At 32.7% G+C, this 27,394-nt stretch overlaps 1 protein-coding gene across 1 annotated transcript in view; it reads left to right on the top strand.

Annotated features, from left to right (window-relative positions):
* Positions 1–3,941: 3,941 nt before the first annotated feature.
* The window catches only part of LOC136273655 (uncharacterized), a 37,856-nt gene continuing 14,403 nt past the window's right edge, over positions 3,942–27,394 (top strand). The window contains exons 1-25 of the mRNA XM_066078647.1: positions 3,942–4,031; positions 6,069–6,302; positions 6,474–6,728; positions 6,971–7,102; positions 10,291–10,428; positions 10,853–10,990; positions 11,104–11,235; positions 12,795–12,932; positions 13,250–13,387; positions 13,745–13,975; positions 14,065–14,127; positions 14,933–15,091; positions 15,174–15,311; positions 15,600–15,698; positions 15,838–15,932; positions 16,052–16,246; positions 18,278–18,349; positions 18,836–18,941; positions 19,023–19,160; positions 19,846–19,909; positions 26,079–26,220; positions 26,332–26,384; positions 26,525–26,633; positions 26,720–26,823; positions 26,954–27,056. Coding sequence (XP_065934719.1) covers positions 3,944–4,031; positions 6,069–6,302; positions 6,474–6,728; positions 6,971–7,102; positions 10,291–10,428; positions 10,853–10,990; positions 11,104–11,235; positions 12,795–12,932; positions 13,250–13,387; positions 13,745–13,975; positions 14,065–14,127; positions 14,933–15,091; positions 15,174–15,311; positions 15,600–15,698; positions 15,838–15,932; positions 16,052–16,246; positions 18,278–18,349; positions 18,836–18,941; positions 19,023–19,160; positions 19,846–19,909; positions 26,079–26,220; positions 26,332–26,384; positions 26,525–26,633; positions 26,720–26,823; positions 26,954–27,056 — 3,264 coding nt within the window. The 5' untranslated portion in view covers positions 3,942–3,943. The remainder of the gene's footprint in view (positions 4,032–6,068; positions 6,303–6,473; positions 6,729–6,970; positions 7,103–10,290; positions 10,429–10,852; positions 10,991–11,103; positions 11,236–12,794; positions 12,933–13,249; positions 13,388–13,744; positions 13,976–14,064; positions 14,128–14,932; positions 15,092–15,173; positions 15,312–15,599; positions 15,699–15,837; positions 15,933–16,051; positions 16,247–18,277; positions 18,350–18,835; positions 18,942–19,022; positions 19,161–19,845; positions 19,910–26,078; positions 26,221–26,331; positions 26,385–26,524; positions 26,634–26,719; positions 26,824–26,953; positions 27,057–27,394) is intronic.

Genomic DNA, 27,394 nt, shown 5'->3' with positions numbered 1-27,394 from the left:
CGGGCGAGATCACTCAGAAATTTCGTAAACACAGAGAATGGTACTTGCGAAACATGATGGTTCATCTTATATCTGTCACATTCTGAAGCCACTTTTCACGGAAACGCTTTGGCAGTTTACGTATAAATTCGTTGATGCCACTGGATGTGTCATAGTATGAAAATGCTGTGCTAAACACAGGATCGCACTTCACTGATTCCAATTCTGCAGCTAGATCAGACAAGTCCAGAAATTTCTTGCGGTCACCATCTGAAAGAGCAGAAAAACTGCTAATGCGCTGCTTAAGTGACAGTTCAATAGTCTCTGCACTACCATATTCACGGTTTAGACGCTCCCATATATTATTGACTGCTTTCTCTGGGTTCCGCGAATTTGTTGCTCGGATATTTTCTGCTTGGATTTTGGACTCTGGTCCAAGGTGATTCACTAACAGGTCCAAGTGTTCCAGAGTTGTTGCACTGATTTCACTCATGACATTCATGAAACTGTATTTCCATGTCAGGTATCGACCAGAATCATCATTAAAGTTCCAGAGTCTCCTAGGCAGTAACTGGTTCTTGGCAACTAATTTTGCCAAGTCAGCGGCTTCAGTCGGATTCTGCTTAGGAGTGGATAAAACGACATTTGGGTTTGTTTCATATGTCTTATTTTCTGTTGCACACAAGGAGGGCTTGGTACATGTAGGTGTGGGTTTTTTAAGGTAGAGGTTTGTCATTATCATGTCCATGAACATTCACTTCAGGAGGAACATCTGGAGGGGGGTACAATCATCTCTGTTATTATCCATATAACGAAGCACATGAAACTTGGATGACACAGGGGGTTTGTAACTGCCATGATCACTCTCCACGGATTTTGTAGCAGACTGGGAAAAGTCCAACACTTTACAGATAGCACTCAACCCGGATTCAGCTTCTTCCAGTTCACGCTTCACCGGGGGCCTTGGATGATTCCATCTTTGGCAGTGCAGACTGCAACTGATTGACAAAGGCTGCTGTCTTGTCACATAGAGATGAGCGGAGTTGTCTGTGAGAGGCCTCTTCATTTGAACTCTCCACGGTTCTGTGACCCCTTAAATAAGTTATATACTTGTCACTAAGAAGCTCGAAATACTCCAAGTGCTTACGGATATTGTCAATGATATTTTGACTCTGTGCTAAGTCCACATGTTTCGTTTTGGCAATGATAGAGTCAATGTTTCTTTTAATCTCTAACAACTTTGATGTAAAGTTTGAAATACTTTGTTCATATTGCTGAAATCCAACATCAGTCATCTTCCTAGTCTGGCGAAGATCCATAGGATATAGCCCGAATCTAAGGATTTTTCACTGTAATGTATATCTGCTTTATTACTTCCAGACCTCGTGAGAGGGTGAAAAACTGAAAAGTACAATAATAAAAGTCAGAATTTGTCTAATATAACAATTTCCAAAAATATGGCAGTAATTATAAGCTGTGACAATACTGAATGTTATATGACTAAACTTTACCCGACGACATACAGAGATAAATGTGTGACTAGAACATGCTAGCTAAACAGGCCTATGCCTATCCTATATTGCGAACACGCGCTTACACAAAACAATGCAGTTGCAGAATTTAAACAAAGTAAGAGATATTGCATGACATCGTTAAATACACAAGATCGTAATGGACATAAATTGACATGAATAAAATAAAACTTACTCCTTAGATAGGCCGAATTCCAGAAAATGATGCAAACAAAAACAGCAGGCCAAGCTCATGGCTGCCATTACCGATAAAACAAAAAACCAAACCGGACAGAACATATTATTCCGTTTCGAGAGCAGCACAAATATCATGCCCCTTGGTCTACTTTTCGCTAGCCAAATCCGGCGCATTTCTCGCTCTTTAATGTGGAGATGCTTTACATCTTTTGTCCAACCAGAATGGGTATAGGGATTGTAGCTAGAATGCGGAATAGTATGTGTGGCTGACAGACGAGATCGTCATACAAAGTGTTCATGTCGGCCAGTGTGTGTACTTGACGGGACAGTTAATCGTCTAGCACGTGATGCATACTTGTCCTGTAGGCTACATTATTTATAGTGTTTGTAGAGTCCTGTACCGGGAGTGAAAAAGTCTCTGATATAAGAATGCATTCATGCCATATAACCAGGTGTCGTCGTCTTAAATACTGACAATACAAACAATAATTAAATAAAATCAGCTTGTTGAACATTTAAAACCGATAACAATTAGCAGGGACGTATATGACACACGTTAAAAAGACGGGATAAGCAACTTCTACATTCGCCCTCGAAATCAAACCAGTCTATCTGGTCAGTCAAGTCATATGACAAATTGACCAATCCCTCACCAAACATTTGGCGGAGAAAATGATGTTGTTGAAAGTAACTACATTCTGAACCGAACCAGGGCGTTTTCAGGTGACGAAACAGTACATGTACAATGATTTTTCTATACATAGCAGATTGTGAATAATATTCAATGGATGAATACTGTAAAGTTGATGCACTAGAAGGGAAAATATAAGTCTTATAAAAAACAAAATAAAACTGAAATTAATATATATTTGAGATTCCTTGTCTGGTCTGTGTATGGGCTATGGTATTAAAGTGATCGTTAAGGCCTGTTGACCTCTTATTTTATTCTAGAGAATGGATGTAGATTGGTCACAAAGGTACAGTACCGATCAGACCCAACCTAACACCAGAGTAATCCCCAACTTAACCCTGGGTTTACTTGCTGGGTTTACTTTTTGAAAATTTGGGTCCACTCGGGGTTTACTTTGAGTTTACTCGGGGTTTACTCGAGAATTGCTTTTGGAGTCAACAATACGCAAAGTGTGAAGCAGACCTGTATTTTATCTTATCATCCTACTTCCTGTAATTCCTGCCCCTTGTATATTCTAAATACACATGTAGCGTTTGCTTTCGGGGTATTCTTCTGTTCGGGGTTTACTCTCTGTGTCCACTCTGGGTTTACTTGGGGTTTTCTCTGGGTCCACTCTAGTAAACCCAGAAAGTCAACCCAGGGTTTAGTTGGGGTTTACTTTCTGTTAGGTTGGGTCTGATCAGTACTGTATGTAAGATTAATGAAATATTACTCAGGAAGCGATGAAAACAGCAGCGTAATACAGTCTATAGTTGTGCAAGTTTTAAATAATGCTAACAAGTATTGATCAGCTGAACGTTTTGTCCCATTTACATATTGTTCGATTATCACTCTCTATTTATCAAGGAAGATATTCAATACCGTAGAAGCTTTATACTTTTTTTCCTCAATGATCGTTTATCATGTTATGTACAAAAGGCAAAGGAAATAATAAATGATAATTTTGTTCGTTCGATGCGTGTGTTTGGGAGTAAATCGTTAAGAAAACCTTAAATACTAGACGTCGGCCATGAGTTTCAAGTGTGCAAATGGGTGTTACGTAATCGATGGGCTAGTTTACCCATGTGATGGTTTCTTTTTATTACTTTTGATCAGTTTCAATGAAACGGTCTTGTACCTTCAGGTATACAAAAACATCTATCATATCCTCAATGACGTTTGCATTTATTGAACAAAGATTCAAAATATTATTGTAGAATTCTTTTAAATTAAAGAAGTGATTGCAGCTTATAAAAAAACAAAATTAGAAAATGTCATGTTGTTATTCAATGAAATTTGTGTACTATTTAGATACTTGCGTTATTTTTTGGAAAGTTTCTAAATTGAGTAGTCAAAGTGTAGTTCCTTTTTATAATGATATTGATTCAGAACCCCCGAATTCTACACAAACTAGATCTGATAAGCGTTTTAAATAACTGTTATGCTACAGTAAATATTTCCCATGTTACCTAAATCCTTACATACTATTGCGTATATAACAGTCCATTAAAACAAACAAAAAAAACGTGTATTACGCACATTATTTATTTAAATATTTCCGATCAGCTTACTATATTATATATTCATGTGTTTCCTGCTTACAGCAAGGTTTATAACAGCCATGTTATCAGTGTTCGTGTATCATGGACTTTTAGCGTTCTCCTATGCTTATGGTTGGTTTAACTTTTTTAAAATCATTTTAGTGTTTTTGTAAAATAATATATTTAGATTAATAAAAAGTTTGGTAGCAATGCATAAATGCTTATTTTGATCTATACATGCATATAATTGTATTCGAAATAATTTACAAAAGTTTTACAAAATCTGATCATGTAGTGGAAAAGAAAATCTTTAAAAACGCCAAGTATATAATGATTAAATCATCATAACTCAGGTCAGCATTATTTTAATTTTAAAAAAATATCAGATTTCGAAACGGCGATTTTTTAAAGAATATTTTATATATATATATATATATATATATATATATATATATATATATATATATATATATATATATATATATATATATACACACACACACACAAACGAATAAGTCCTTGGTATAGGTAACGATATAGAATAAGGTTTTCAGTAGACGATAACACAATAATCCATTTCTCTCAAATATTATCAATGGAGGCGGAGAAAAAAACATTGGCCAAACAGGGACCAAATTAGCCGACCGTGTGAGGGTACATAGGCAGTAGATAAGGGATCCTCATGTTTGTAACACTCCGTGTAGTGAACATTTTGATGTGTGTCGAATTTTTCTATTTTACAAAGTACGCGAGGAAAGTGATCTCAAGAAATTGTTTACACTGTTCGTGACGTTGTCTACTTTATGACGTCTTAATAACGACGTGAACGTTTGTTATTTCTGTTACAATGTGAAATCAACTGAAGAGCCGATCAGTCGAAAACGCCCTGAATTAAATTAGAGAGAATGGATTGTTGTGTTAACGTCTACTGAAAACCTGTATATAGATAGATAGATAGATAGATAGATAGATAGATAGATAGATAGATAGATTGAGATAGATAGATAGATAGATCGATAGATAGATAGATAGTTTAATTATGGTTGTAACGCGGCATTTGATTGGATAGAAAAATTTAGTTAAATTTGTATAACCTGGTTTGCACGTCACAAGACACGTCACAATGCACCAACGTACTAATTCACTTGACGTTACGTTTGAATTTTGAACAGATTTATATCATTTTTAAAAGTAAAACGGACTCAATTTGTACAGCAATTTCCAGAAAATTAAATTATAAGGAATGAACTCAATATCTACCCAAGTTATACTCGTATAACCTGGGTTGGAGCAATTTACGCTTTTTTATAATCCGCTTCGCGGATTATAAAGCGTAAATTGCCCCAACCCAGGTTATACGAGTATAACTTGGGTAGACATTGAGTTCATTTCTTAAATAATTTAAAAATAAAAGATAACCAGAATAAAATCACAAATTGATCCTATTAACCGCAAACGTTTTCGCCATTCCTGGCTCTTTAGGCAGATTTGTACATAACTGCCTGAAGAGCCAGGAATGGCGAAAACGTTTGCGGTTAATAGGATCAATTTGTGATTTTATTCTGGATATTTTTTTATTTTAAAATTATTTAAAACTGTGCCGATTTATTTTTTGTTGTATTGGGAAAATATATATATATATATATATATATATATATACACTCCCAAGAGGAACAGTTTTTCTTTTTCTAATGTTAATTATTCTATCCGGGAGCAATACGCGATTACTGTAAGCATAAAATGAGAAATGTACTCGGTCATATACAATTATGAAGTATTTTTGTCCAAAAAAATCTAAACCACAAACTAGAATTCTCGAATTAATTTGAAAGGTAATATGTATCGTAATAAATATGGCTTATTTATTTTGATGTTTTATAATACAGTCACGGAAGTTTCCTAATACATCGGACTCGCTACACAAGGTTTTCACAAAACGCTACATGCTTTAACGAAGCCAAATGGTTTGCACGAAACACTGAAGGGTTTACGCTTTAAGAATCATAAAGACGGTTACGCTCTTTAATTACGACATACTCACATTATACCATATCAACTCTTAACAGCTTGTAAATTAAATCGATAATATTTCGATTTTTAGCAGTAATTTATACTCTTATATGTGACTAAGTTTATTTAGAACATATGGGTTTTTTTTTTTATTTAAAGTGAATATTGCCCTAAACAAACCAACATTTCAACAACACCAGTATTACCATGATGATAACAGATTTGATGCTAGTAACGCTGTGGATGGGCTCAAATCTGATCTAAATGGATTGGGAGGTCAGTGTGTGGTTTCAGCAGAAAAACATTCTTCCGCCACCTGGTGGGTGAACTTGACTACCATCCACAGTATACACCACATCACGATATATTACCGGACGGACAACGTACCATGGGGTAACTAGAAATCATAATAAATGGTAATTTCGTAGGCAATTCAGATTCAAATATTTCAGGACGAAACTACATGTCAATAGTGATGACTTGTGTAAACTTCGAAGTTTATTAAACTATTATTTCCTACTATGGTAAATGGCTTGTCAAAATTGTTTCTTTTTCTTAACTTAGATATACACAACAATTTCACAGGCAGGTTTTTAGGATTCTCCGTATTTGTTTCGAATACAACAGATAGACTACAGGGAACACTGTGTTTCAAGGACAATCACTTTAATCGGACCACAATCCCAGCTGTCTTCACTACACCATGCTATGTGCATGGACAGTTTGTTATTTACTACAATGAGAGACTGGCTGGAGTTACATACCCTCCCGGATATTCTACGGAAGCATTTAATGAGCTTTGTGAATTAGAAGTTTACGGTAAAAATATATATTACATCATATAAATTATTAATGTGGTGACGAGTTAATAAATATATTAAAAATCAATAAAGGAATTTCTTATGTCCTTATGTCCTTGAAAAGAATATCAATAGCAATATTTTTTACATCAAAAATGTTCAAATCATCTATGATTTGTCTTGGTTCATTCGGGTTCGTAATGTTTTCTGTATTTATGAAATATAAAACATTCGAATTACTTTTTTTTCTTTTGGCTGTAGGGTGTACTACAGGATTTAATAAATCTGACTGCTCCGTTCCATGCCCGAATGTTAACTGTGAACAATGTCAGTTAAAGACAGGAATATGCCAGAGTTGTAAAGCGGGATATCAGGGCAATCATTGTGAATTAGGTAAATTGCCACCCTTGTTTGATAATCGTTTAAATCGTGGTTAAGACTAACTTTCGTTTTGTTGATTACTTTTGTATTTTAAATGCCCTACACTCATCTGCTCTATTGATAAACTCACATGCTTTGCGTGTCAATATCGACTCTTACCCTTCCAAACGTGCACTATTTATATAATACTATCCCTCTCTTAATTGGTCCGGTAAAGTATTTTTCTTGTAGATGCTTCGAACGGACTATATGATATTTGAAAGTTGACTTTTTGTATGGAATGCTAAATACAGGGTGCTTCATTGTATACGATGATTTAAGAAATGAAGATAATAATTTTTCTACTAATCGTCGTATCAAAGAAAAAATTGACCGGAAAACTTCATCAATGCGCGTATCAACAGAAAAATTATTATCTTCATTTCTTTTCAGTTAATAACACATTTTCAAATCAAGAAATGTGAAGTGTCATTGATAAAAAATGTAAATAACGTAAATGAAGCGGCGCGTATGAATAAATTAAGAGTGTAACCAGTATCTTATAAGGATTTTCCCTCTTATGAGGCTTGGTTAGGATTATAAGGGGTGAATTAATGGATGCTGTCAGTGGTGGTCACAGATCATGTCTTCAGATTATCTCCCCCTGGATTTAAGACTAACTGCACATTATCACTTGCTGAGTTTAGAAAACAAGCGTTGAGGGGATACATGACCTGTGCAAGCTAATTAGAGATCCTTTGTATCAAATTTCAGTATTTTAAGATGTTTTATGTGTTTTAATTGTATTTACTTAACTAAAATTGTAGGGAAAATTAAAATAATAGAAAATTTTGGCTACCATGTAAGTGTTTAACCTTGATGCAATAAGTCAGAGTTGGGAAAAATCTGTTGATATAGAATCTATAGGCTCTGTAGTATTTCTCTACTTCTTGGTCGTATTCAGTCTTTTTGAGTTCTTGTAGTTTGGACCCTTAATAAATGACAACTCATACTTTCTCGGAAAGAACTTTTATTCAAAACCTACATGTTTTGTTCCACTGGCATATTTCATTCTTCATAGTACCTATCTTCAAAATGTTGTCAAGTTTACTCCGTCATAGGCTTGGGTAGCCTTTAAGGTAGTTTCACCCCTATTTAAGGATGTTCACTCAAAGTTAAAGGTAGTATAGTGCTAAATGGGGGTACCCCCACCCCACAATTTCATGCATAAAAAAACTGTCCCCTGCTACCTAACCACATTATTATCTATACAGGCTACCGTAAAAAAAAATTGCTGAATAGATTTTGCAGAAAGATTCGTAATAAAACTAGTTTTCATGTGAGATCGCTGGAATATGCAACTGGACATAACCATCCAAAGAAAGGCGATCGTGGACGAAATTAGTTGATATGTCGACAAAAATAGTATATATAAGCGACTTTTGTAAACGTTCTGGTAACCAGATAGCCAGTGATGTACTTAAAGGGGCATGGTCACAATTTTGGTCAAATTTTATTTTCCTGTTTTTATTTTTTACAATGCTTCATGAATCCATTTCAAATTATCGAGTGAAATTTGGGTGGTTGTCGATGAGTTTTTAGCGAGATGCAGGGCTCACAATTCTTCGTCATGTAAACAAGGCTCGTGCCCCGTTTTTGTTTACATATGTTCAATATACCAGTAAAAAATCTTTTTCAAGATGATTTGTCAAAATTCTTATTCATTTTAAGCATAAATAAACGGTTTCTAACGATTAACACATTCATTTTAGGTCTAAAACTGGAATTTTCACTTCAACAATTAAAATGTAAACAAAACCTTTGTTTACATAGCGAGGATTTGTAAGCTCTGTAACTCGCTTATAACTCAACAAAAGTCACTCAAATTTGAGTTGCCTATTAAAAATGCCTTACTGAAGCATTATAAACATTAAAATCGTAAATATAATTTTTGACCGAAATGCCCTTTTAAATGGTATGTCTGCTGTTTGGAATGCGCCGAAGGAGTTGATGCGCGATGCATTACTCATAGCTTTGCTTTACGATGATTATTCTGATGACCGATCATGTACGTGTGTAAATTTAATCAAAGTACTGAAGTACTGAAAGCCAAGCTCTTTTGGTGTGTCTTTATGCATATTGTGTAGTAAAGACTGAAAATCTCTCTCTCTCCCTCTCTCTCTCTCTCTCTCTCATGCTTTTAAAGTCGGCAAAGCATCAGAGAGCGACAAAATTTTGTAAGCGGCTATAAACAAAAAATATGTCTGTCTAGTAGAAGTTAAAAAGTTCAACAGTTGCTGCCTTGAATTTTGCAACACGCATTATATATTCAATCATCGCGCAGCAAAGTAGTTCATGGAAATTCATGCGCATTATATGTGTCCGAAATGCATAGTAATGTTTTAAAAACACGTTATTAATAAGAAAACTAAAACGATAGACAATTCATTCGAAATTTATAAAAAAGAAACAAAAATGCCAACACTTTTGACAAAACGTGGCTCTTTGTGTAACTATTTGGTATAGCGGAAGCTTTACCTTGACGCTGTTTGGTTTTTTGTTTTCTTGTGCTATTTATAGTAACATTGGCGATTTGCCTGCCTTTAGCTGGGACTCTGCTTTCAGCAGAACCCGGCTAAAAATCATCGCTACAAAATATGACCATCAGTAGTAACCGTGAAAGTGTATAGGCCTATATGTTCGTTATAATTATACTGGAGAAGGAACAGCCAGCATCGCAGTAATGTTGACTGATCTCAAGCAGACGAAATCGTTAGAAGACGCTTAATTTTCTATTTCGTGAATCAAATAATGTGTTTTGTTTATTTTTAAAGGTTAAACTTTCAATTTTTTTATGTTTATAAAGTTGTATTTTGATTGCTGACCAAAAAAAAACAGACACAATTTAACATTCTGTTGACAGTTTGTATTTAAGAAATTCCCGTTTTATAAATAGTGTTAGATCAATACACTTGAGAAAAGTAGATCCGGCAAAAATTTTAATGATGGAGGTATCAAAGAAATTTTTCGACCAATCAGAAAAGCTAATATCTCATCAAACGAATGAATATTAAATGATACCATTTTCTAATTGAAAAAAACTACAAAACAATTGATTGAATTGAATTTTCATAGATGTTTAAAATGTGATTTTTCACTAAACGAATCTTATGTGAATAACCTCTTTCTAGTTTATATGACACCATTGCTTGTTTCAATAGAATGCACGACCGGTTGGTATGGAGATCGGTGTAATCACAGCTGTGGATATTGTTTGAATGGTGCACCATGTTTCCATGTTTCTGGATCCTGTGATAATGGATGTCAGCCAGGCTATCAAGTTCCATACTGTATCGAAGGTACATAACATGTCAAATTAAACTCATCAATATAAAGGTTAAAAAATTACAAATACAGATACACGTCCATTGCAAAAAAATGTTATTCAAAGTGTAACTAACGATTCGATACACCTGCTTTGATGTATTAACATATAAATAATTAAATGATACCAAGACGCCTTTAAAACTGTTTTCAAAAGAATATACAAAACAACAACCTTTTTAATATGGGATAAAGTTTTGCGTCTGTTATTTTCAGCTAAAAAAAGCAGTCTATTCCAATATATTGTCGATGATAAAAAGCAATATATATATATATTTCTTTCTTTGATTTATTTAGATTACTAAGTTAAAATTTTAAATCTGTTTTCATACATGTATTTAAAAAGTACGTTACACTATTTCTATGTACATGAACATAAAACTATATTTTACGGTAAAGCATGTGAAGAGGGAATGTATGGAGTGAACTGTAGCACACCCTGTGGACACTGTCTTCATTCAGATCAGTGTCATCATACCAACGGAACCTGTATAAGCGGGTGTGACAGTGGATACCGGGGTATAAAATGCCTGAAAGGTGATCACTTGTATACATCGATATGTGGTAACCTCGCTACAATCTCTACAGTAGCCGTACTACATGTATATTATTAGTAGTTTGTGGGCTCTATTTCTTAATCTTTATTACAGAGTGTGATGAAAATTATTTTGGGCGTAATTGTGAAAATATGTGCAATGTGACATGTAAAGGTTGCAATGTTACAAATGGCATATGTGACAAAGGTTGTCAACCAGGATGGAGTGGACTATTTTGCCAAGACGGTATTTTTTGTGAAATGCATTTTAATTTTTTTTTTAATGGCCAATCAATATTTCTTTTTTTCTGTGTACAACATACCATATTATTGGTTGATAATTATATGTCATAGCAGTAGGTTCAAGCACATTTTTTTTATTCCTGATATAAGGTACGATATTTTACAGGAACTACATATGATATGGACAAATACATGTATCTGCGCCCCTTGCCACCACCCCTTCCAATTTTTACCAATTTTTGAATTGTATCATATTAAAATTTAATCTTCATAAAACGTTAGACAGAGAATGTGTATCTTTATGATTTTGATATTATTGTTGAATAGCTGTCAAGCTATGACATCACTAAATTGAGCTAATAATGACAATTTTGCAAAAAATTTAAAATATTTTGATTTTATCATCAACGTTTGTCTTTGGAAGTATTTAGCTCTGCTCGAGTACCATTTGTTATTTTCATAACAGAGGTTGCATATCCTAAAATAAAATTATATGCAGATTTATCATAAAAATATTAAGGTCATGATATGTGTTGGGTACGATCGAGCACATTTTGACAGATGTCCCTTGGACTTAGACAATAACCAATTATTTTGATCTCCGGTCATTGTATGTCCAAGGTATGGGGCATAAGTGTTTTAAAAAACATTTCTTATAACATATAATTTTGTTCATATTATTATACACATCCAGGTAAAAAATGGTACATGAGCAAGCATGCGCTTGATGTTTCTTAATAAAAAAAAATGTCTGGAAATACCAAAAAATGTATATTGCTCCCAAATATTAACTTATTCGATTTTTGGAATGAGATGATCTTCTTAATGTCATATCTCAATATTATTTCATCGCGCCAGAAATATTTTTTAAACTTAATTTCAATATGATTGCAACTATTTTTAACCTTAAGTTTCAAGGTTTTTTATTTTCTTTGGTTTAGAAATGCATAATGTCGCATGTATGATTTATATTCACCGACAGAAATATTGTAGAAAAAATAAACGAATGGCATTTTGCCTTTCGCAGTCATAAATTATAAATGTAATGGAAAATAATTTAATTCTGGTTGTAACGCGCTTTCTGATTGGCTAAGAAGTTATTTTATATCGTATAAAGAATGTTGCCTACGTCATAGTAAGATTAACGTCAAAAACGTATCAATACGCCTGACGTTACGTTTTAATTCTGTACAATTTAACGTCATTTTAAAAGTCAAATGACCGTTTTTATCTACAATGAAGGGTAGAATAATTAATTTATAAGCAATGAATTCAATATTTATAAGTTTGATGCGATATAAAATGGTTTGAAACAGTTTACGCTTGTTTAAAAACCCCTTCGCGGTTTATAAAGCGTAAACTGCCCCAAACCATTTTATATCGTATAAAACAAATACATATTGAACTCATGCCTTAAGTACAACTTGATACTTCAGAATACACGCAATTTTGAAAATTGTTATTGTTATATTTGTAACCGGATTTCAAATACTTGTTATTGTTATATTTGTAACCGGATTTCAAATACTTCTTATGACTTATTTATACTTTTTTTTTTATCAGAGTGTACAATTGGTTACTATGGAGAGGAATGTAACACTAGCTGTGGGCACTGTCTAAATGACTCAGCATGTCACCATGTCAATGGAGTCTGTGTGAAAGGTTGTGAACCTGGGTATCAAGGACCAACCTGTAAAGAAGGTATGTAACTCTCAGGTTATATTAAAATAACTTGTGTATATCACATGACCTGTGATTTTATATTAATTTTCGAATTAATAAATTTCACTACGAGAACTGACTTTTCTGTATTCAGTATGTAATGAAAGACTTGTGGAAAGAAAATATATTCGGTAACAAGCTTAATATCATCCTTTGTTTCCAAGAGTCATACACACACCATTTTTTGGTTTGATTTCAAACATTCTTACGAAACAGATTAAATCTACTTAATTATACTATAAATGTTTAGTCATTATTAGACATATAATCATATTTCAGTGTTTTGTTCATTAAAGCATGTGACAATCGGATGTATGGACCAAATTGTAAGACTCCCTGTGGTCACTGCCTCGATTTAGAGCAATGTCATCATATCAATGGTATGTGTGTGAATGGGTGTGACAATGGATACCAAGGTTTACACTGCACCCAAGGTAACTTACTAAATAAAATATAAATAAATATAACTTAATATGATGCTTACTATTTATTTCCTAACAAATTTGCACGTGATTGTATAAGAACAAAACCAACGACATTATACATAATGAATTAAGGCTCAAACCAACGACATTTTCGATGTTGAAAATAAACCATATATATATATATATATATATATATATATATATATATATATATATATATATATATATATATGTTCATACTTGTTTTCCGTTAACTTCCCTAAATTTTTCAAAGATCTGAATAATCATTTTCATCAACTTAATGATGAACGATATGGTACATATATATCTTAAAAACCTAAGATTCTTTTACCAATTTCTTTTTAGAAGAACCAATTATACTTCACTTTGAAAGCAGCAATGATTCAGTACGAGAAGGAAAACCTGCATGGTTTGAACTGCAAGTACTTAGCAAAGTAGGGTTCGAGGTCCAGTGGTTTCACAATGAAGACTTGATTACTAACACATCAGCAAGATATAAACTGACGTCTAGTAAAACTGAGAACGGCACATTATCGCATATGTTGAGCATTGCAAGCGTTCTCCAAAGAGACAGAGGTAAACATAAGATAGAAAACTTTTAAAAGAAAAAGGAATTTGCCTTATCTTGCTTTAATATAGTGTTTATAACTTGCTTATTTGTTAAGGTGTCTGGAAAATCGTTATTTTTTGGAAAGGTTTGCTGTTCACAAGAAATCTTACAGTAACAGGTTAGATTAACAGAAATATAATTTTTTTTTTTCAAATCAATAGATACTTTAAAATATCTTAAATTATATTTTTGTTCCATTTACGCTATCATTTGCTCTATCGACTTTTATAATGAATAAGGTCGTATGTGTAACTTTTTACTTTACGTTTATCTTTCATAATGTTTGCAAGGTAAAAACATATATCCGACGTTTATTTTTCAGTAACACATGGCACAATTTATCACGTCGTATGAGCAAATGTTAACATCATCACGAGTTTTGAATAGATTTATTCACAGGATGAACCTCTGCCATTCAGTCAATTGAAAGGTGACTGAAAGGTAACTGAAAAATGACTGAATGGCATATATGTGGCATTCAGTCACCTTTCCAGACCCTTCCGTTATCATTCAGTTGACCGAATGGTAGAGCTTCATCCTTTGATTATTGTTCGATTTGCTATATTTACGTCCTCAACGATATATATTTTAGTTGAATGCTCGTAAAGTTGAATAATATCATCTCAAAATCGTTGCTTTTAAATTTATTTGGCACTAAATTTTCCACCGCAGCTTGCAAAACAGCAAACGTTTGGCTGTTCAATCTACGGGTAATATTCAAATCAATATATCAATGGCAAAGAGCATGTAGTTTTTAAATCAAGAATCACACTGAATAAATATATCATACTTTCAAGCATTAGAATTATTATGAACATTGAATGCTGATTTTTACATTAGTTCTGCAATACATCATGCTGTGTAGACATTATCAAACTTAATAACTAGATAATTACAAAAACTAACGAATGTTGCATGTTTAGTTATTCCTAGATTGAAGCTTTTAATTGCCCCACAATACGACATCGCGGTACTGAGTGGTCACAGCGTTGATGTTCAATGTATGGTCAGTAATCCAAAGTCCTTGATCGATGTCAGAGATGGAAATCTTACAATCAGAAAAAATGGGTTACCATTACCAGGTTATAGTTTAAATCCTAACAATACTTATGATCTTATTTCATTTCAATTAACAATAACCAAGAATGTTTTATAATATTGTAGATGTTAGTTATACAGCAGTGTCCATCGTATGGACCACGTCGGCGGTAACGAAGGCTGACTCTGGTAGATACACTTGCCTACACACTGGTTATCCAGACCCTGTATTTGTCTCCGTAAATATTACTGTCATTCAATCAGGTTAGATTTTAAAAGGATTTATGATAATAAAGAACCACACCTAACGGATTAACAAAACAACAACCACGAAGACAATATATGATAATCTTGGATTAATTTTTTTTAGAAATATTGCATCCAATATACTTTGAAAGATTCACACACATTAACACTACACATGATATTAACGATATGAAATTTAAAAAAAAAAAGACAATGATATCAAACAGAATTTTAGGAAATTATGTAATTCGTTAGTCCTTGTGTAAATTTTCTTTTTCTTTCTTAAATACATATAACAATTTGTAGAACAAAGAAAATGCGAAAGTGAAAGATCAGAAGGTATTCTCTGGACAACTACACTTCCAGGAAAAACAAAACAAGAACATTGTCCTGAAAATCAAAATGGTAGCGCTCTAGGTCTATGATTCACCAGTCGTTCTATCTTTACATCAAGTATTGTTGCGTTTGTAAAAGTTAAAAGTACACATACAATTTAAAGCCTATTATGATTTACTATTTGAAAAAAAAATGAATTTTCGTTAAGGAAAAGCAACAAGATATTGTGATCTAAGTGGAATATGGCAATCACCTAGCCTTATTTATTGCTCAAATGAAGCTTTGATGAATGCCTCAACACAAGTGAGTTAATATGTCTTATATTTGACAGATATAAAAATACAGTATTGTAAAGATTGCAAGTAAATTCTAAAGTATTAATGTAATTTTTTCTTCACTTGTTTCCATTTATTTGTTTTTAGTTGGACAGCATGATAGAAGATGGAATAGAAAACACGGAAAAGGTTCGGGGGTTGATAAACAGCACGTTACAACTGATGAAAAACCTGACATCATCGACCATTGAGATTAGTGCTGGTGACCTCAGAGCCTCTCTTGACGTCATAGAAAAAATTGTCACCGTCACAAATATAACTGGGTCATCTATAGAAAAAGAGGTATTAAGTTTGTCATTCATTTTACCATCATTATTGTTTTTTGGTAATTTGGAGCAGTAATGGATTGCATGATTTTTAATCCTTAAATAGAGGATCAAAAAGATGATCTTTGTCGTTAAATAAATATCATAGTTAACATAAATGTTTTTTAGTCGCTGACCTACAACAGATTACACGATGACTCCCAATACATCTAAATTGTTTATAAGGTCATCGTAGCTCCTAATCTATAACCGGTACCTATGTTGATTGAGCAAAATTTCGGTTAGTTGCCCAACAACTATGATCAATAAACCTTAACTTTAATTTGATTTAAACATTTCAGACTTTGATTCGAGAATGTTAATATCATATGTATGGCTGATGTTAGTTAGATCTTATCAAATAAATTAAATTTCACTGCAATACATACTTAATGGCTGCTTATAGGTAAAATATATTAAATCCATTGATGTGAATTATACTACCAGTCCATTGTTTACACTTTCGACAGTTGGTAATACGTTTATTTTAACGGTGAAATATTCTTACTTTACTATTATATATATAATTTTTTTTCAACAGACTTTCTCTAAAATGTTTTCAAATTTTATCTCAATTTTTCTTTCAATCGCCAACTGCTAAGTACCCTATTGATCGCGTGGAACATTTTATTTCTACAGTTACATGTACGTGAAATTAGACCTTGTTTAAGGCATCGACTATAAGTATGTAAACAGCGCTTGACCAGGGTTTTGTTTATAAAACAAATAGTTGTGTGATTTGTACTGCCGCTTATTGCTCGCTGATTGACACTAAAACATTAGATGACCAGTGTAAAAATAGAAAAAAACGATTACAAACATTGAAAGAAAAATCCTTTTTTTACCATTGTTACCTTTATCGTTTGCTTTGCATTTTACCTGTAACCTATAAAAAAAGAAAGTTCCAAAACTGTACATTTATTAATATTCGTGTGTGAAAGTGCTTCTATGTACCTTAAACCTTAGTTATAAACTGTTAGCCTATTGTTTAACATCACTTGATGGATGAAACTATACTTCCTGTGATAGTGAAGCACCAACTATGGATGGAAATCAGGGACATAGTTTATAAATAATACTTACAAATGTGGGACACCCTATCACTGGATCATCACAAGATATAAAGGACCTTTCTCTTTTTTATGTACATTGTTTTTAAATACTAAGGTAATGGTAGGTGTAAGACCAAATGTTTAAATGGGCATGGTCAAGATTTTGGTCAAATTTTATTTTTCGGTTTTTATTATTTGCAATGCTTTAGGCATGCATTTCTTATGATTAAATGAAATTTGGGTGCCAGATGTTGGGTTTTGAGCAAGACACAGGGCTCACAATTCCTCGTCATGTAAACAAGGCTCGTGCCCTGTTTTTGTTTACATAAGTTCAATATACCAGGAAAATATCTTTTTAAAGCTGGTTTGTCTATCTTATTATTCATTTAAAGCATAAATAATTAGTTCCTAACGATTAACACATTTATTTTAGGTCTAAAACTGGAATTTTCACTTCAACATTCGAAATGTAAACAAACGCTTTGTTTACATAGCAAAGAATTGTAAGCTCTGTAACTCGCTTATAACTTATCAAATGACACTCAAATTTTGGTTGCCTATTAAATATGCCTTACTTAAGCAATGTAAACATTAAAATCGAAAAAATAATTTTTGACCAAAATCGTGACCATGCCCCTTTAAAAGACGTATTTTCTTTAATGTATGTCAAGAAAATTGTCATGCATAGCTTTATATTAATAATGTACGACCACAGTTTTGGTCTATTGAATTAATATAAAATGTCATACTGGGAAATCAAAGTTGTTCTTGGGGGACCAATGTTCGTTGCATTCGTGGGTAAATATTGCCCACGAATTTACATCTCCACTTACCTATCCACAATCATGTTTAATATCTATTAAAATCATCGTAATTACACTACCAACGAGATTATGTCCCCACGAACCAAAAAAGTTTGGTTTACCAGAAACAGTACTTTTTTTTTTCTTCTGAAGATTTTTTATGCTGTTGTTGACAACGTGTTGTCTGCAAATAACTCAAAATCATGGACAGCAGTCAGTGAAAAAGTAAGTGCTACTATAATATTACATATCTTTGTTTAATAATTTATATCCTTTGCTTGATACTGTGAGTAAAAACTTCTTGAGAAATGTTTTCATATTCATACACTACATCATGCCTGGTTTAAGACCAATATTTTTTTTTCTTAAAATTTCACCAATCTACTTAGCAAATTGTTTTGTTATCTAATTAGGTTGAATTCAAAGATATATATTAAACAACAGTTTTGAATCAGAAAAGTAAAATTTGTTGTAAAAAAAAGAAACACATATATTCTGAAAGGCCAAATATACTCACAAATAAAAGCAAACACTTTATCGTAATTTAGCAAAAAAGTTTTCGAAACATTATTTATATCGACACATTGAACATCTATAAAGTATAACCACCTGTAATGGTACTTCTATAGGAATGTAGTAAACTGAATGTGACCCAGATTCTGGGACCTAATTACGAAAACTAACAACATTGCATATTTCATTGTGTTCTAGACAGAGAAAGATGGTAGTTCCCTTTTAAAGAACATGGAACGCCTTAGTGAGGTTGTTATTCGAAACGACAACATAACGGCGACTAGGTTTAGTGGCGTTAATTTTGGTAAATATATACTCGTCACAACAATAATTTTATGACAATATGTTGAAATAGACATCTATCATAATTATGTTTAAATTTTAGAGTTATCAATTAATGAAACACAAATGGATGAGAAAGGGATTCGTTTTCCAGAGGCATCATTAGAGAAAGACACAAGACAAGTCGAGGATTATTCTACCTTTCTACAACTACCAAAACAAATCTTGAACACGAAAAAAGGTATGAATTATAAAAGAAGCTAAAATCTAAAAGGATACGTCATGGCTAACAAAATCTATAAACAAAAGTTTTGATTAAAAAAGCCATTTTAATTAGATACTGGCTTGTAGTAAATATAAAGTGTTATAATACATCTTATAAACAATTCAGCACCCAGAATTCATGTTGTTTTAATTGAGAAATAGAATGAATGCTACATGAGTGCAGTGGCTGTATAAATAATGCTATTAGGTTATCACTAAACAGAAAAGTACAATTTAGTTTTTATAGATCATTATTCTCAAAAACAAACATGTAGAATCATGCAATATATGATTATCTAAATTGAAATATCATCATATGCATATATTACTACTAATAAGAAGAGGTTATAAGATATGGTTAACTAATATATTAATATATATTTATCACTAAATAGAAAAGTAGAATGAAGTTTTTTAGTTCATTGTTCTAAAATTTTCATATACCAACAGGTAAAAATACGCATTATATAATTATTTAAATTGGAATGCCATCATATGCCTATTTTACTAATGAACAAATAAAACAGGTTATAAAAACTGTAAACTAATATTTGAATAAGCAATTTACTATAATCAGGTTTTTTTTTATAATTAGTTAGATGATGAATGTCAAACGATAATAATCTGTCATGATTTAAAAAAAGATAATCCATTTTTTACAGCAATTAACTATGTTGCTGTGAAATACAAAACAATGTCAGGATTCCTGCCGTCAAGTTTGGACAGGTCTGTTTATATATTTCCTCTGTTTATATATTTACAGTACTTATAAGATCTTGTTTTATATGTGCTTTCATACAACATTTAAAGTATTATAGGGGCATGGTCACGGCTTTGGTCAAATTTTATTTTTCTATTTCTCGAGTGTGCCCCGCTTTAGGAATGCATTTCTTATGATTAACCAAATTCTAAGTTGTAGTCGTAAAAGCAAGATACAGAGGTCACAATTTTTCCTACTAAACAAGGCGCAAGTCATACTTTTGTTTACATGTGTTTAATATACGATTATTATTTTTCAAGATGATTTTTATGTGATCATTTGTTTTGAACATAATCAAAACTGGTCCTATCGTTTATCATATTTCTTAAGGTCTAAATCCAAAAAAAAATCTTAGCGTTGAAATATAAACGAAAACATGAGCTCTGTTTACAAACCAAAGAATTGTGACCTCTGTATCCCTCTAATCACTCAAAGATTGACATTCAAAAGTTGGTTCACTGTTGTGCCGTGAAATAGCATTAAGGATATAAAAACTCCCAGGAAAAATAGATATTGACCAAAGGACTGCAAACGATAGCATTGTCTAGCCGCCTAACTAAAAGTCATTTTTTGGAAGTTGTCTAATTAAAGTTATTTTATTATTATAATGTAAACATTTATGTATATTTTCATTAAATATAAATGATTTAGTCAAACAAAGAGAGATAACTTTGTATTTTGGGTTAAAATAGCTCATTTCATAATAGAAAAAAACGGAAAACGGAAATGTTTTTTAAAACATCTCCCCCCCCCCCCCCCGTGAAACAAAAATTCAAAATTCCTTTTGAGGGGTTTTAATTATTGTTATTTAGCATACTTTTACCAAAGGGTTTGTTGTTTCACGGGGGGGGTGGGGGGGGGGGGACATATGTCTACAGACCGAAATACATTTCAAAAAGACTTTTGTTTAAAAATAAATAATCTGATTACAACTTTTATTTTGATATAAATTGATTAGGATTTGATTATACTTTTAAGTAGAAAACTTAGTTTTTGAATATCTGACAGAAATTCCGAAATATTTGGATGCAAAATATAGGCGGGAAACGGGCGTTAGCGTTCGCAGTTCTTCGGGAATATGCATCTTTAAAGATTTGAAACATAAAGAATGTTATCATTAAATTGGTAATTATGATTTGAAAAAACTGATTAGATCAAAGAACTTGACCCACGAACCATGAAAAATGGCCTAGTCTAAAAAAATTATGATTTTGTTATATGCTGTTTTCTGGAATATTTACTTTTAGGATCTGTTTTTCTTTTTTCAATGGCGTCATATTTTTTCTCGAATGACGACTTCAACGTTGGTGTCATAATTTTGTACAATTGCCCGTCGTAACGTCATGCCTATATACATGTATATGTATTATACATAATGTGTTCGACACTCGTATGCACACGCATATAGCTACGTAGATAAAACTTTGATTGATTATAATGTATTAATGTGCATTTGATATTATAGAAAATTAATGAGAAATACATCACATATTGAGTATGGTATTGTTTGATTTTACATAAGAAAATAGCGTATTGAAACCAGCTATTTTCATTTCTTGCCGGTAGTATTGACTGGCCAATGCGAAGGCGGCATACATGTAACGTTATATTCAAAAGCTGATCAACTGTTATTAAAAATCAATGTATAAAAGTATACAGTTAAAAATTATCTAATTACAAAATATAATTCGATCAGTTGAATATTGACCTCGTCATTATCAGTTCAACATGTGTTCCACAAAGATACTGAATACCTCTGATAGCGATCCAACGTGAAACCGTTTCCGGTAAATATAATGATTTCGAATTTACTCGATTCTACATGGTGTCATTGTTGATTATGCAGAAGCTTATTCAGAATTGGTGGTTTGTGTTTTGCTGTCTTCAGAATAGTAAGTAACACTTTTTTGGTGTCAATAATTTAATTTTATGAAATGTCATTGGTATTGTTGCATCATCATTTGATACGATTCACAAAATACACTTCAATCAGCTGATTGCATCTCACAATTAACTCCTTAATATGAATTTTATATTATACTTTAAATGTTGCATAAGTCCGTGTAAGTTTTAGTTCTGTGCATTTCCATTACATGTATGAGTGTTATAATGTCAAGAATAGAATTCCAGGGTCCCCCGCCGGTCAAGCAGTATACTAGTATCGAGTCTATCGACCAAGGCTGATTTTCGAACTTGACCAAGGTATTAGTGGTATAAACATTTGGTATAAATTTAATGAAAATCCGTCAAAATTTGTAGGCATGAGAGCGCTTACAAGGTCAATTTTTGGATAAAACGGAGTCATTATTGTGGTCAAAGTCCCATAACTCCAACAAAAAGTATCGACCACTGCTGATTTTCGAATTTGACCAAGGTATTAGTGGTATAAACATTTGGTATAAATTTAGTGAAAATCCGTCAAAATTTGTAGGCATGAAAGCGCTTACAAGGTCAATTTTTGGATAAAACGGATTCATTATTGTGGTCAAAGTCCCATAACTCCAACAAAAAGTATCGACCACTGCTGATTTTCGAACTTGACCAAGGTAATAGTAGTATAAACATATGGTATAAATTTAATGAAAATCCGTCAAAATTTGTAGGCATGAGAGCGCTTACAAAAAAGTGTGACGGACGGACACACGGACGGACGCCCGGCATTTCTATGTCCCCGCACCGCGTTGCGGCGGGGGACAAAAATATTAGAGAGAGAGAGAAAGAGAGAGAGAGTGAGAGAGAGAGACAGAGAGAGAGAGAGAGGTTACATACATGTACTATATCATGTGTATATAGAGTCAAGTTTGAAGCTCTTCACATTTTAGAAGCCATTTTAGAAACTTAATTAATGAATGAATAGAAACTACATGTATAAGGTGACACATTCACAAAAGATTAAATTGGGTACAATTAACTTTAATTGGTGAATTATTATGTGAAAAAATTCTAAGAATGCAGTCATTGTAATTAACAGGGATTCCATGAGGTGATTTTGTTTCACAATACATATAAAATGCATATAGTACATAAGAAATCATTTGTTAAGTCATACTTATATTTATATTCTCTCTCTCTCTAGATACAAGTAGGAAATTAAAATGACTCAGAGTATGTACAAAATATAAAACACTAACATGTATTTCTAATCAAGTAAGAGTTTGGCAGATATCTGTTAATTAAAGTGAATGTTAATTAAAAGAATAATAGAATTGAAAAATATATTCACTTTATATAAACACAATCCCTAAATTAATTACAGGATGAAACAATGAAGTTAATTCATTCCTCTGGTTCACCTTCACTCGAATTGTCGGAGTCATCAACTAATGAAGCGTCACAGATGAACTCACCCCAGTCTCTCACACCCAGTTTACCCTCCTTGTGGTGACGAGCATAGCCAACATACCACATAATAGCTGCCACATGGGCACACATTCCTACCACTCGTGCACCAGCTCTACATTTACAGTACCACCCACAGATCTCACCTGCTTCGTATCTTATCCACAATAAGTAGGATTTTGAGGAGACATGGCGGCTCTGCAAACGCACTCGTAATAGACCTGGCTCCTCTTTGTGTACTTGAATGGCGCAGTCACCTTCAATGTGCTCCTGGGCATAACTAGGCGATAAATTTAATTGGTATGTGCCACATGTCAGGGATCTTAGTTGCTCCTCATCCAAGCAGGGAAAATCAGTAAGATCCTCAACTTCCTACCAGCAAACTGTTCGACGATCTTGTTTATTAAGTTCCACATACTGCTGCAGAGTGTTTATCTGCTTGGAGAGGTAAAGCATCTTCGAACCAAGAGCCAGGTCTACTTCGGCATCACCAGCAGAGAGAGGTTTCAAATACCTAAGACAAAATACATGTATGAGCAGTTGTAATAATGTAAATAACAATCTAATAAAATATGGATATTTAACCAGTTTTGTATTGTCATAGAAATTAAAGTAATTTTAAATGTATAATCTAACAGTTAAAAAGCTTACAAGAGTATAGAATATATATGCATATTTTAGTTAATATCTTTATATATTAATACATGTACTTTTATGTGTAGTGATATACAAAATGTACATGCATGTTAGATATGGAACACACAATGCGGACAAAGTCCCCATTGTGCGGAATTTTGTTTGATGGGAGAATCTTTCCTAAATAACGCCACTGTTTAATTCGGGCATTGGCCGATTCTACAACCCACCGGATCTGTGAATAGATAAAAAGATATATATTATATATATGATGATAGTTCATGTATAATCATTGCTATAAAATTACATGGTTCAGAAAATACACGTTTCTAAATTAATTGTTATAAAAACTGGAACCATTTTTTTAAAGACCTTAATTTAATTCTTATTCATATATTTTATACCTTTGTTACAAGTTGACTGGAGTTTGCAATTTCAGTTGGCATCTGTTTCTCTCCCTTTGTCATGAAGGATGGCATCTGTGCTTGAATTTCCATCTCCTCAAGGAAGTCAAGAGAGTCCCTGAATCCTCTGTCAATGACAAAAATATCCTCCTCTCTGACCCAATTGCAAATGTCCTCAATGTTGGTTTTCATGACATGATTTAATATGGTGGCATCATTGTTCTTTGCGATGTAAGGACCCATAACAGAGATAAAGTATCCAGTCGTTGACACAATTACAAGTGGTTTGACTAAGGGCCTGCCTTTTTGTAAACTAAACGATTGTCTCTGAAACTTAAAGTTACCACTCTTATTGATGTAGATGTATGTTACGTCTAGGACTAGTATGGCCTGCTGGGTTGCTGCATATTGATAATATTGATAAAAAAATATAAGCTGATATAAATGAATGTGCAGTTACAATATATCGATAATTTAATATGGATTTTTTTAGATGTTAAACCATATTGAAAAAATCATATATGCTACTTTGAAAAAAATATATTGCATATTGTATATTTTTACTGTGGCTAAATGTTGATCATTATTATACATATTTATGATTCTGTTTGTTATCCAAATTTCCCTATTCGTACAACATACAGTTTTTGAAGATGATGACCATAGTGATAATATGTTTGTATTTGAAAGGGGGAATTAATACATGTAAGAGTTGTTGCCCTTTAACGCCCGCTTGAAAGGTATTTATATGCCAGTTTTGGACTTTAAAAATGTTTAATCTTTTATTTTGAAATATCTATATTAATTCTTGTACATAAAATATTTGAATTTATATGTCTGATAATTTCCAAATTTCTATTTTTTAAGAAAGAATAAACTTTTTTCTTTAAAAACTATGTTCAATTACAATTGTTAAAATATAAAAGTCAAAACACATCCGGTGAAGGTCTCCCTAAATACAGCAGTATAAAACCCATGTTCATGTAACACGATAGGAACGCGGAGGCTGGTATTTTTATTTTAAAAGGCCTTTTAAATATACTAATGAGTTACCCAATTATTAGATTTATACAATGTTATCTATATTCATATAGTATGTACATGTAACGTGGCAGTATTGCCTATTAAACGTTCAATGCTTGTGTCGATATTTTACCCTTTAATCCGTTTATGAACGGGACCAATAATGAAAGAAAGTTATAAAACACTCACCTTTACGACGTTTTTATTCTGAAGTCTGTCAATCTTGAAAGTTACAATCGCTCTACATATTTTCGTGACGTTTTCTCTCAAAATTTGCGAACAGACGAATTTTCACGTGCCGATCATTTTATTTAATTTTTTTTTCAACATAAGCACACTCGTTACCGCAAAATATTTTCATTGAAATTGGCTTCTGAGACATTGAAGTTTGTGTTACTTATTTAATTTTTTGCGGTAACGGCTGTTCTGTATCTGCGAATGAAGTTTAATTATGCTATTTTTGGTTGTTTTTCCGGAAAATCTCAAACTACGGAAAGGTTTTGAATCTAGTTTGACAACATCAACATCCGGTTGAACAAAATTGTTACACATGCTAAAGGGTATGTCCTGTAGACTGATATTTACCACCGAGATTTGTTCAAAAGCCCCGTTCATAATTTTTATATTTGGTATGCCAAAAACGTTAGCAACTGGGTCGAGTTCTTTTAATGATATGAATATTATAAATATATAGTTTGCTACTTGAATTTAAATCTATCAAATTGAAAAACAGCAGGGATCCAAAAACATCTGAACAAGATGAAACAGCCTTGGGAAATGTGGTCGTCAATTCACCAGTATTGTCCCTCACAACCCAGACTGGACTAGGAGTTTTGGTTCCACCTCTGAATTTAATGTTTAGACATGCGAAGAATGTAAGAATTTAAAATAAGTGTACGTGTATTTATTTTATAATAACTAAAACATATACTTAACTGTGCATCCGGACAACGTAGTACGTACTGCGTATTTTTTTTTTAAATTAGATGGAGTCTAGCAAAATGTATGCTGTGTGTGTTTCCTGGGATTTCGCTATAAGGTAGACCTGTTGTCAAGTTAAATTGGTACAGTGTGTAATCATCATTTCTGTAAGACTCAATAGACAGCTCAAACATATTTGTAACTTACAAAAACATAATAACTTTGTTTTCAATCTTTTGTACCTACTGTTTAATTTAGCAAATGGACAGACAAGGGATGTAGCGTGAATGAAAGTGATTCTAGAAGAACAGTTTGTCAGTGCAATCATCTGACAAACTTTGCAATTTTGATGAGACCATATTCAACAGTAAGATAATCTGCGGTTTTAGAGACGGGTGAATTTAAATATCAAACAGCTTTTGATATAACAAGTTATGCGTTTTTGGTATTTAGGTTTCTGAAGACCCACAGTCCCTGAAAACGATATCTATTGTTGGCGTTATAATTTCCATAGCTTTCACATTTCTTACGTTTGTGACATATATTCTGACCTGGAGGTAAGATGGATTTCTTTGAATTCGCCTACACAATGCGAATTAAATATGTAAAAAAAAAAATGTAGATTCAAATTCATTTGCTTCAGTTTACTTTTTTCTGCTATCTAGTACATGTATTTGTGTGTTTCAGATGTATCAAAAGTGACCAAAACATCATTATGTTGAATCTGTGTGGATCGTTGGTTTTGTCTTACGTCGCTTTTATTATCGGAGTAGAAAAGACAGGCATTGAGGTACACATATACATCAGTATTAAAGTTAAAAAATCTTTTAATTCATCATAAGTTTAGAGTACATATAACTGTCCCAAAAAGTATATTCATATTCAGGCTGATATGGTAATTAATATATATATATATATATATATATATATATATATATATATATATATATATATATATATATAAAAGCACTAAAAATAACCAACGACACGAACAATAAAGTAAAATATTGTCAATTTTTCGGGACAACCCGTCCCTTCTTCATTTTGTCAGAAACAATACGTAGGGGAAACAGGAGACCTCCGCAGGCGCATCAATAATCATCGTTCCACCATCAAAACTAAGAAAAT

Source organism: Magallana gigas, chromosome 1 (genome assembly GCF_963853765.1).
Source record: "Magallana gigas chromosome 1, xbMagGiga1.1, whole genome shotgun sequence".
NCBI classification, from domain to species: domain Eukaryota; kingdom Metazoa; phylum Mollusca; class Bivalvia; order Ostreida; family Ostreidae; genus Magallana; species Magallana gigas.
This window is presented reverse-complemented; position numbering and strand designations above follow the sequence as displayed.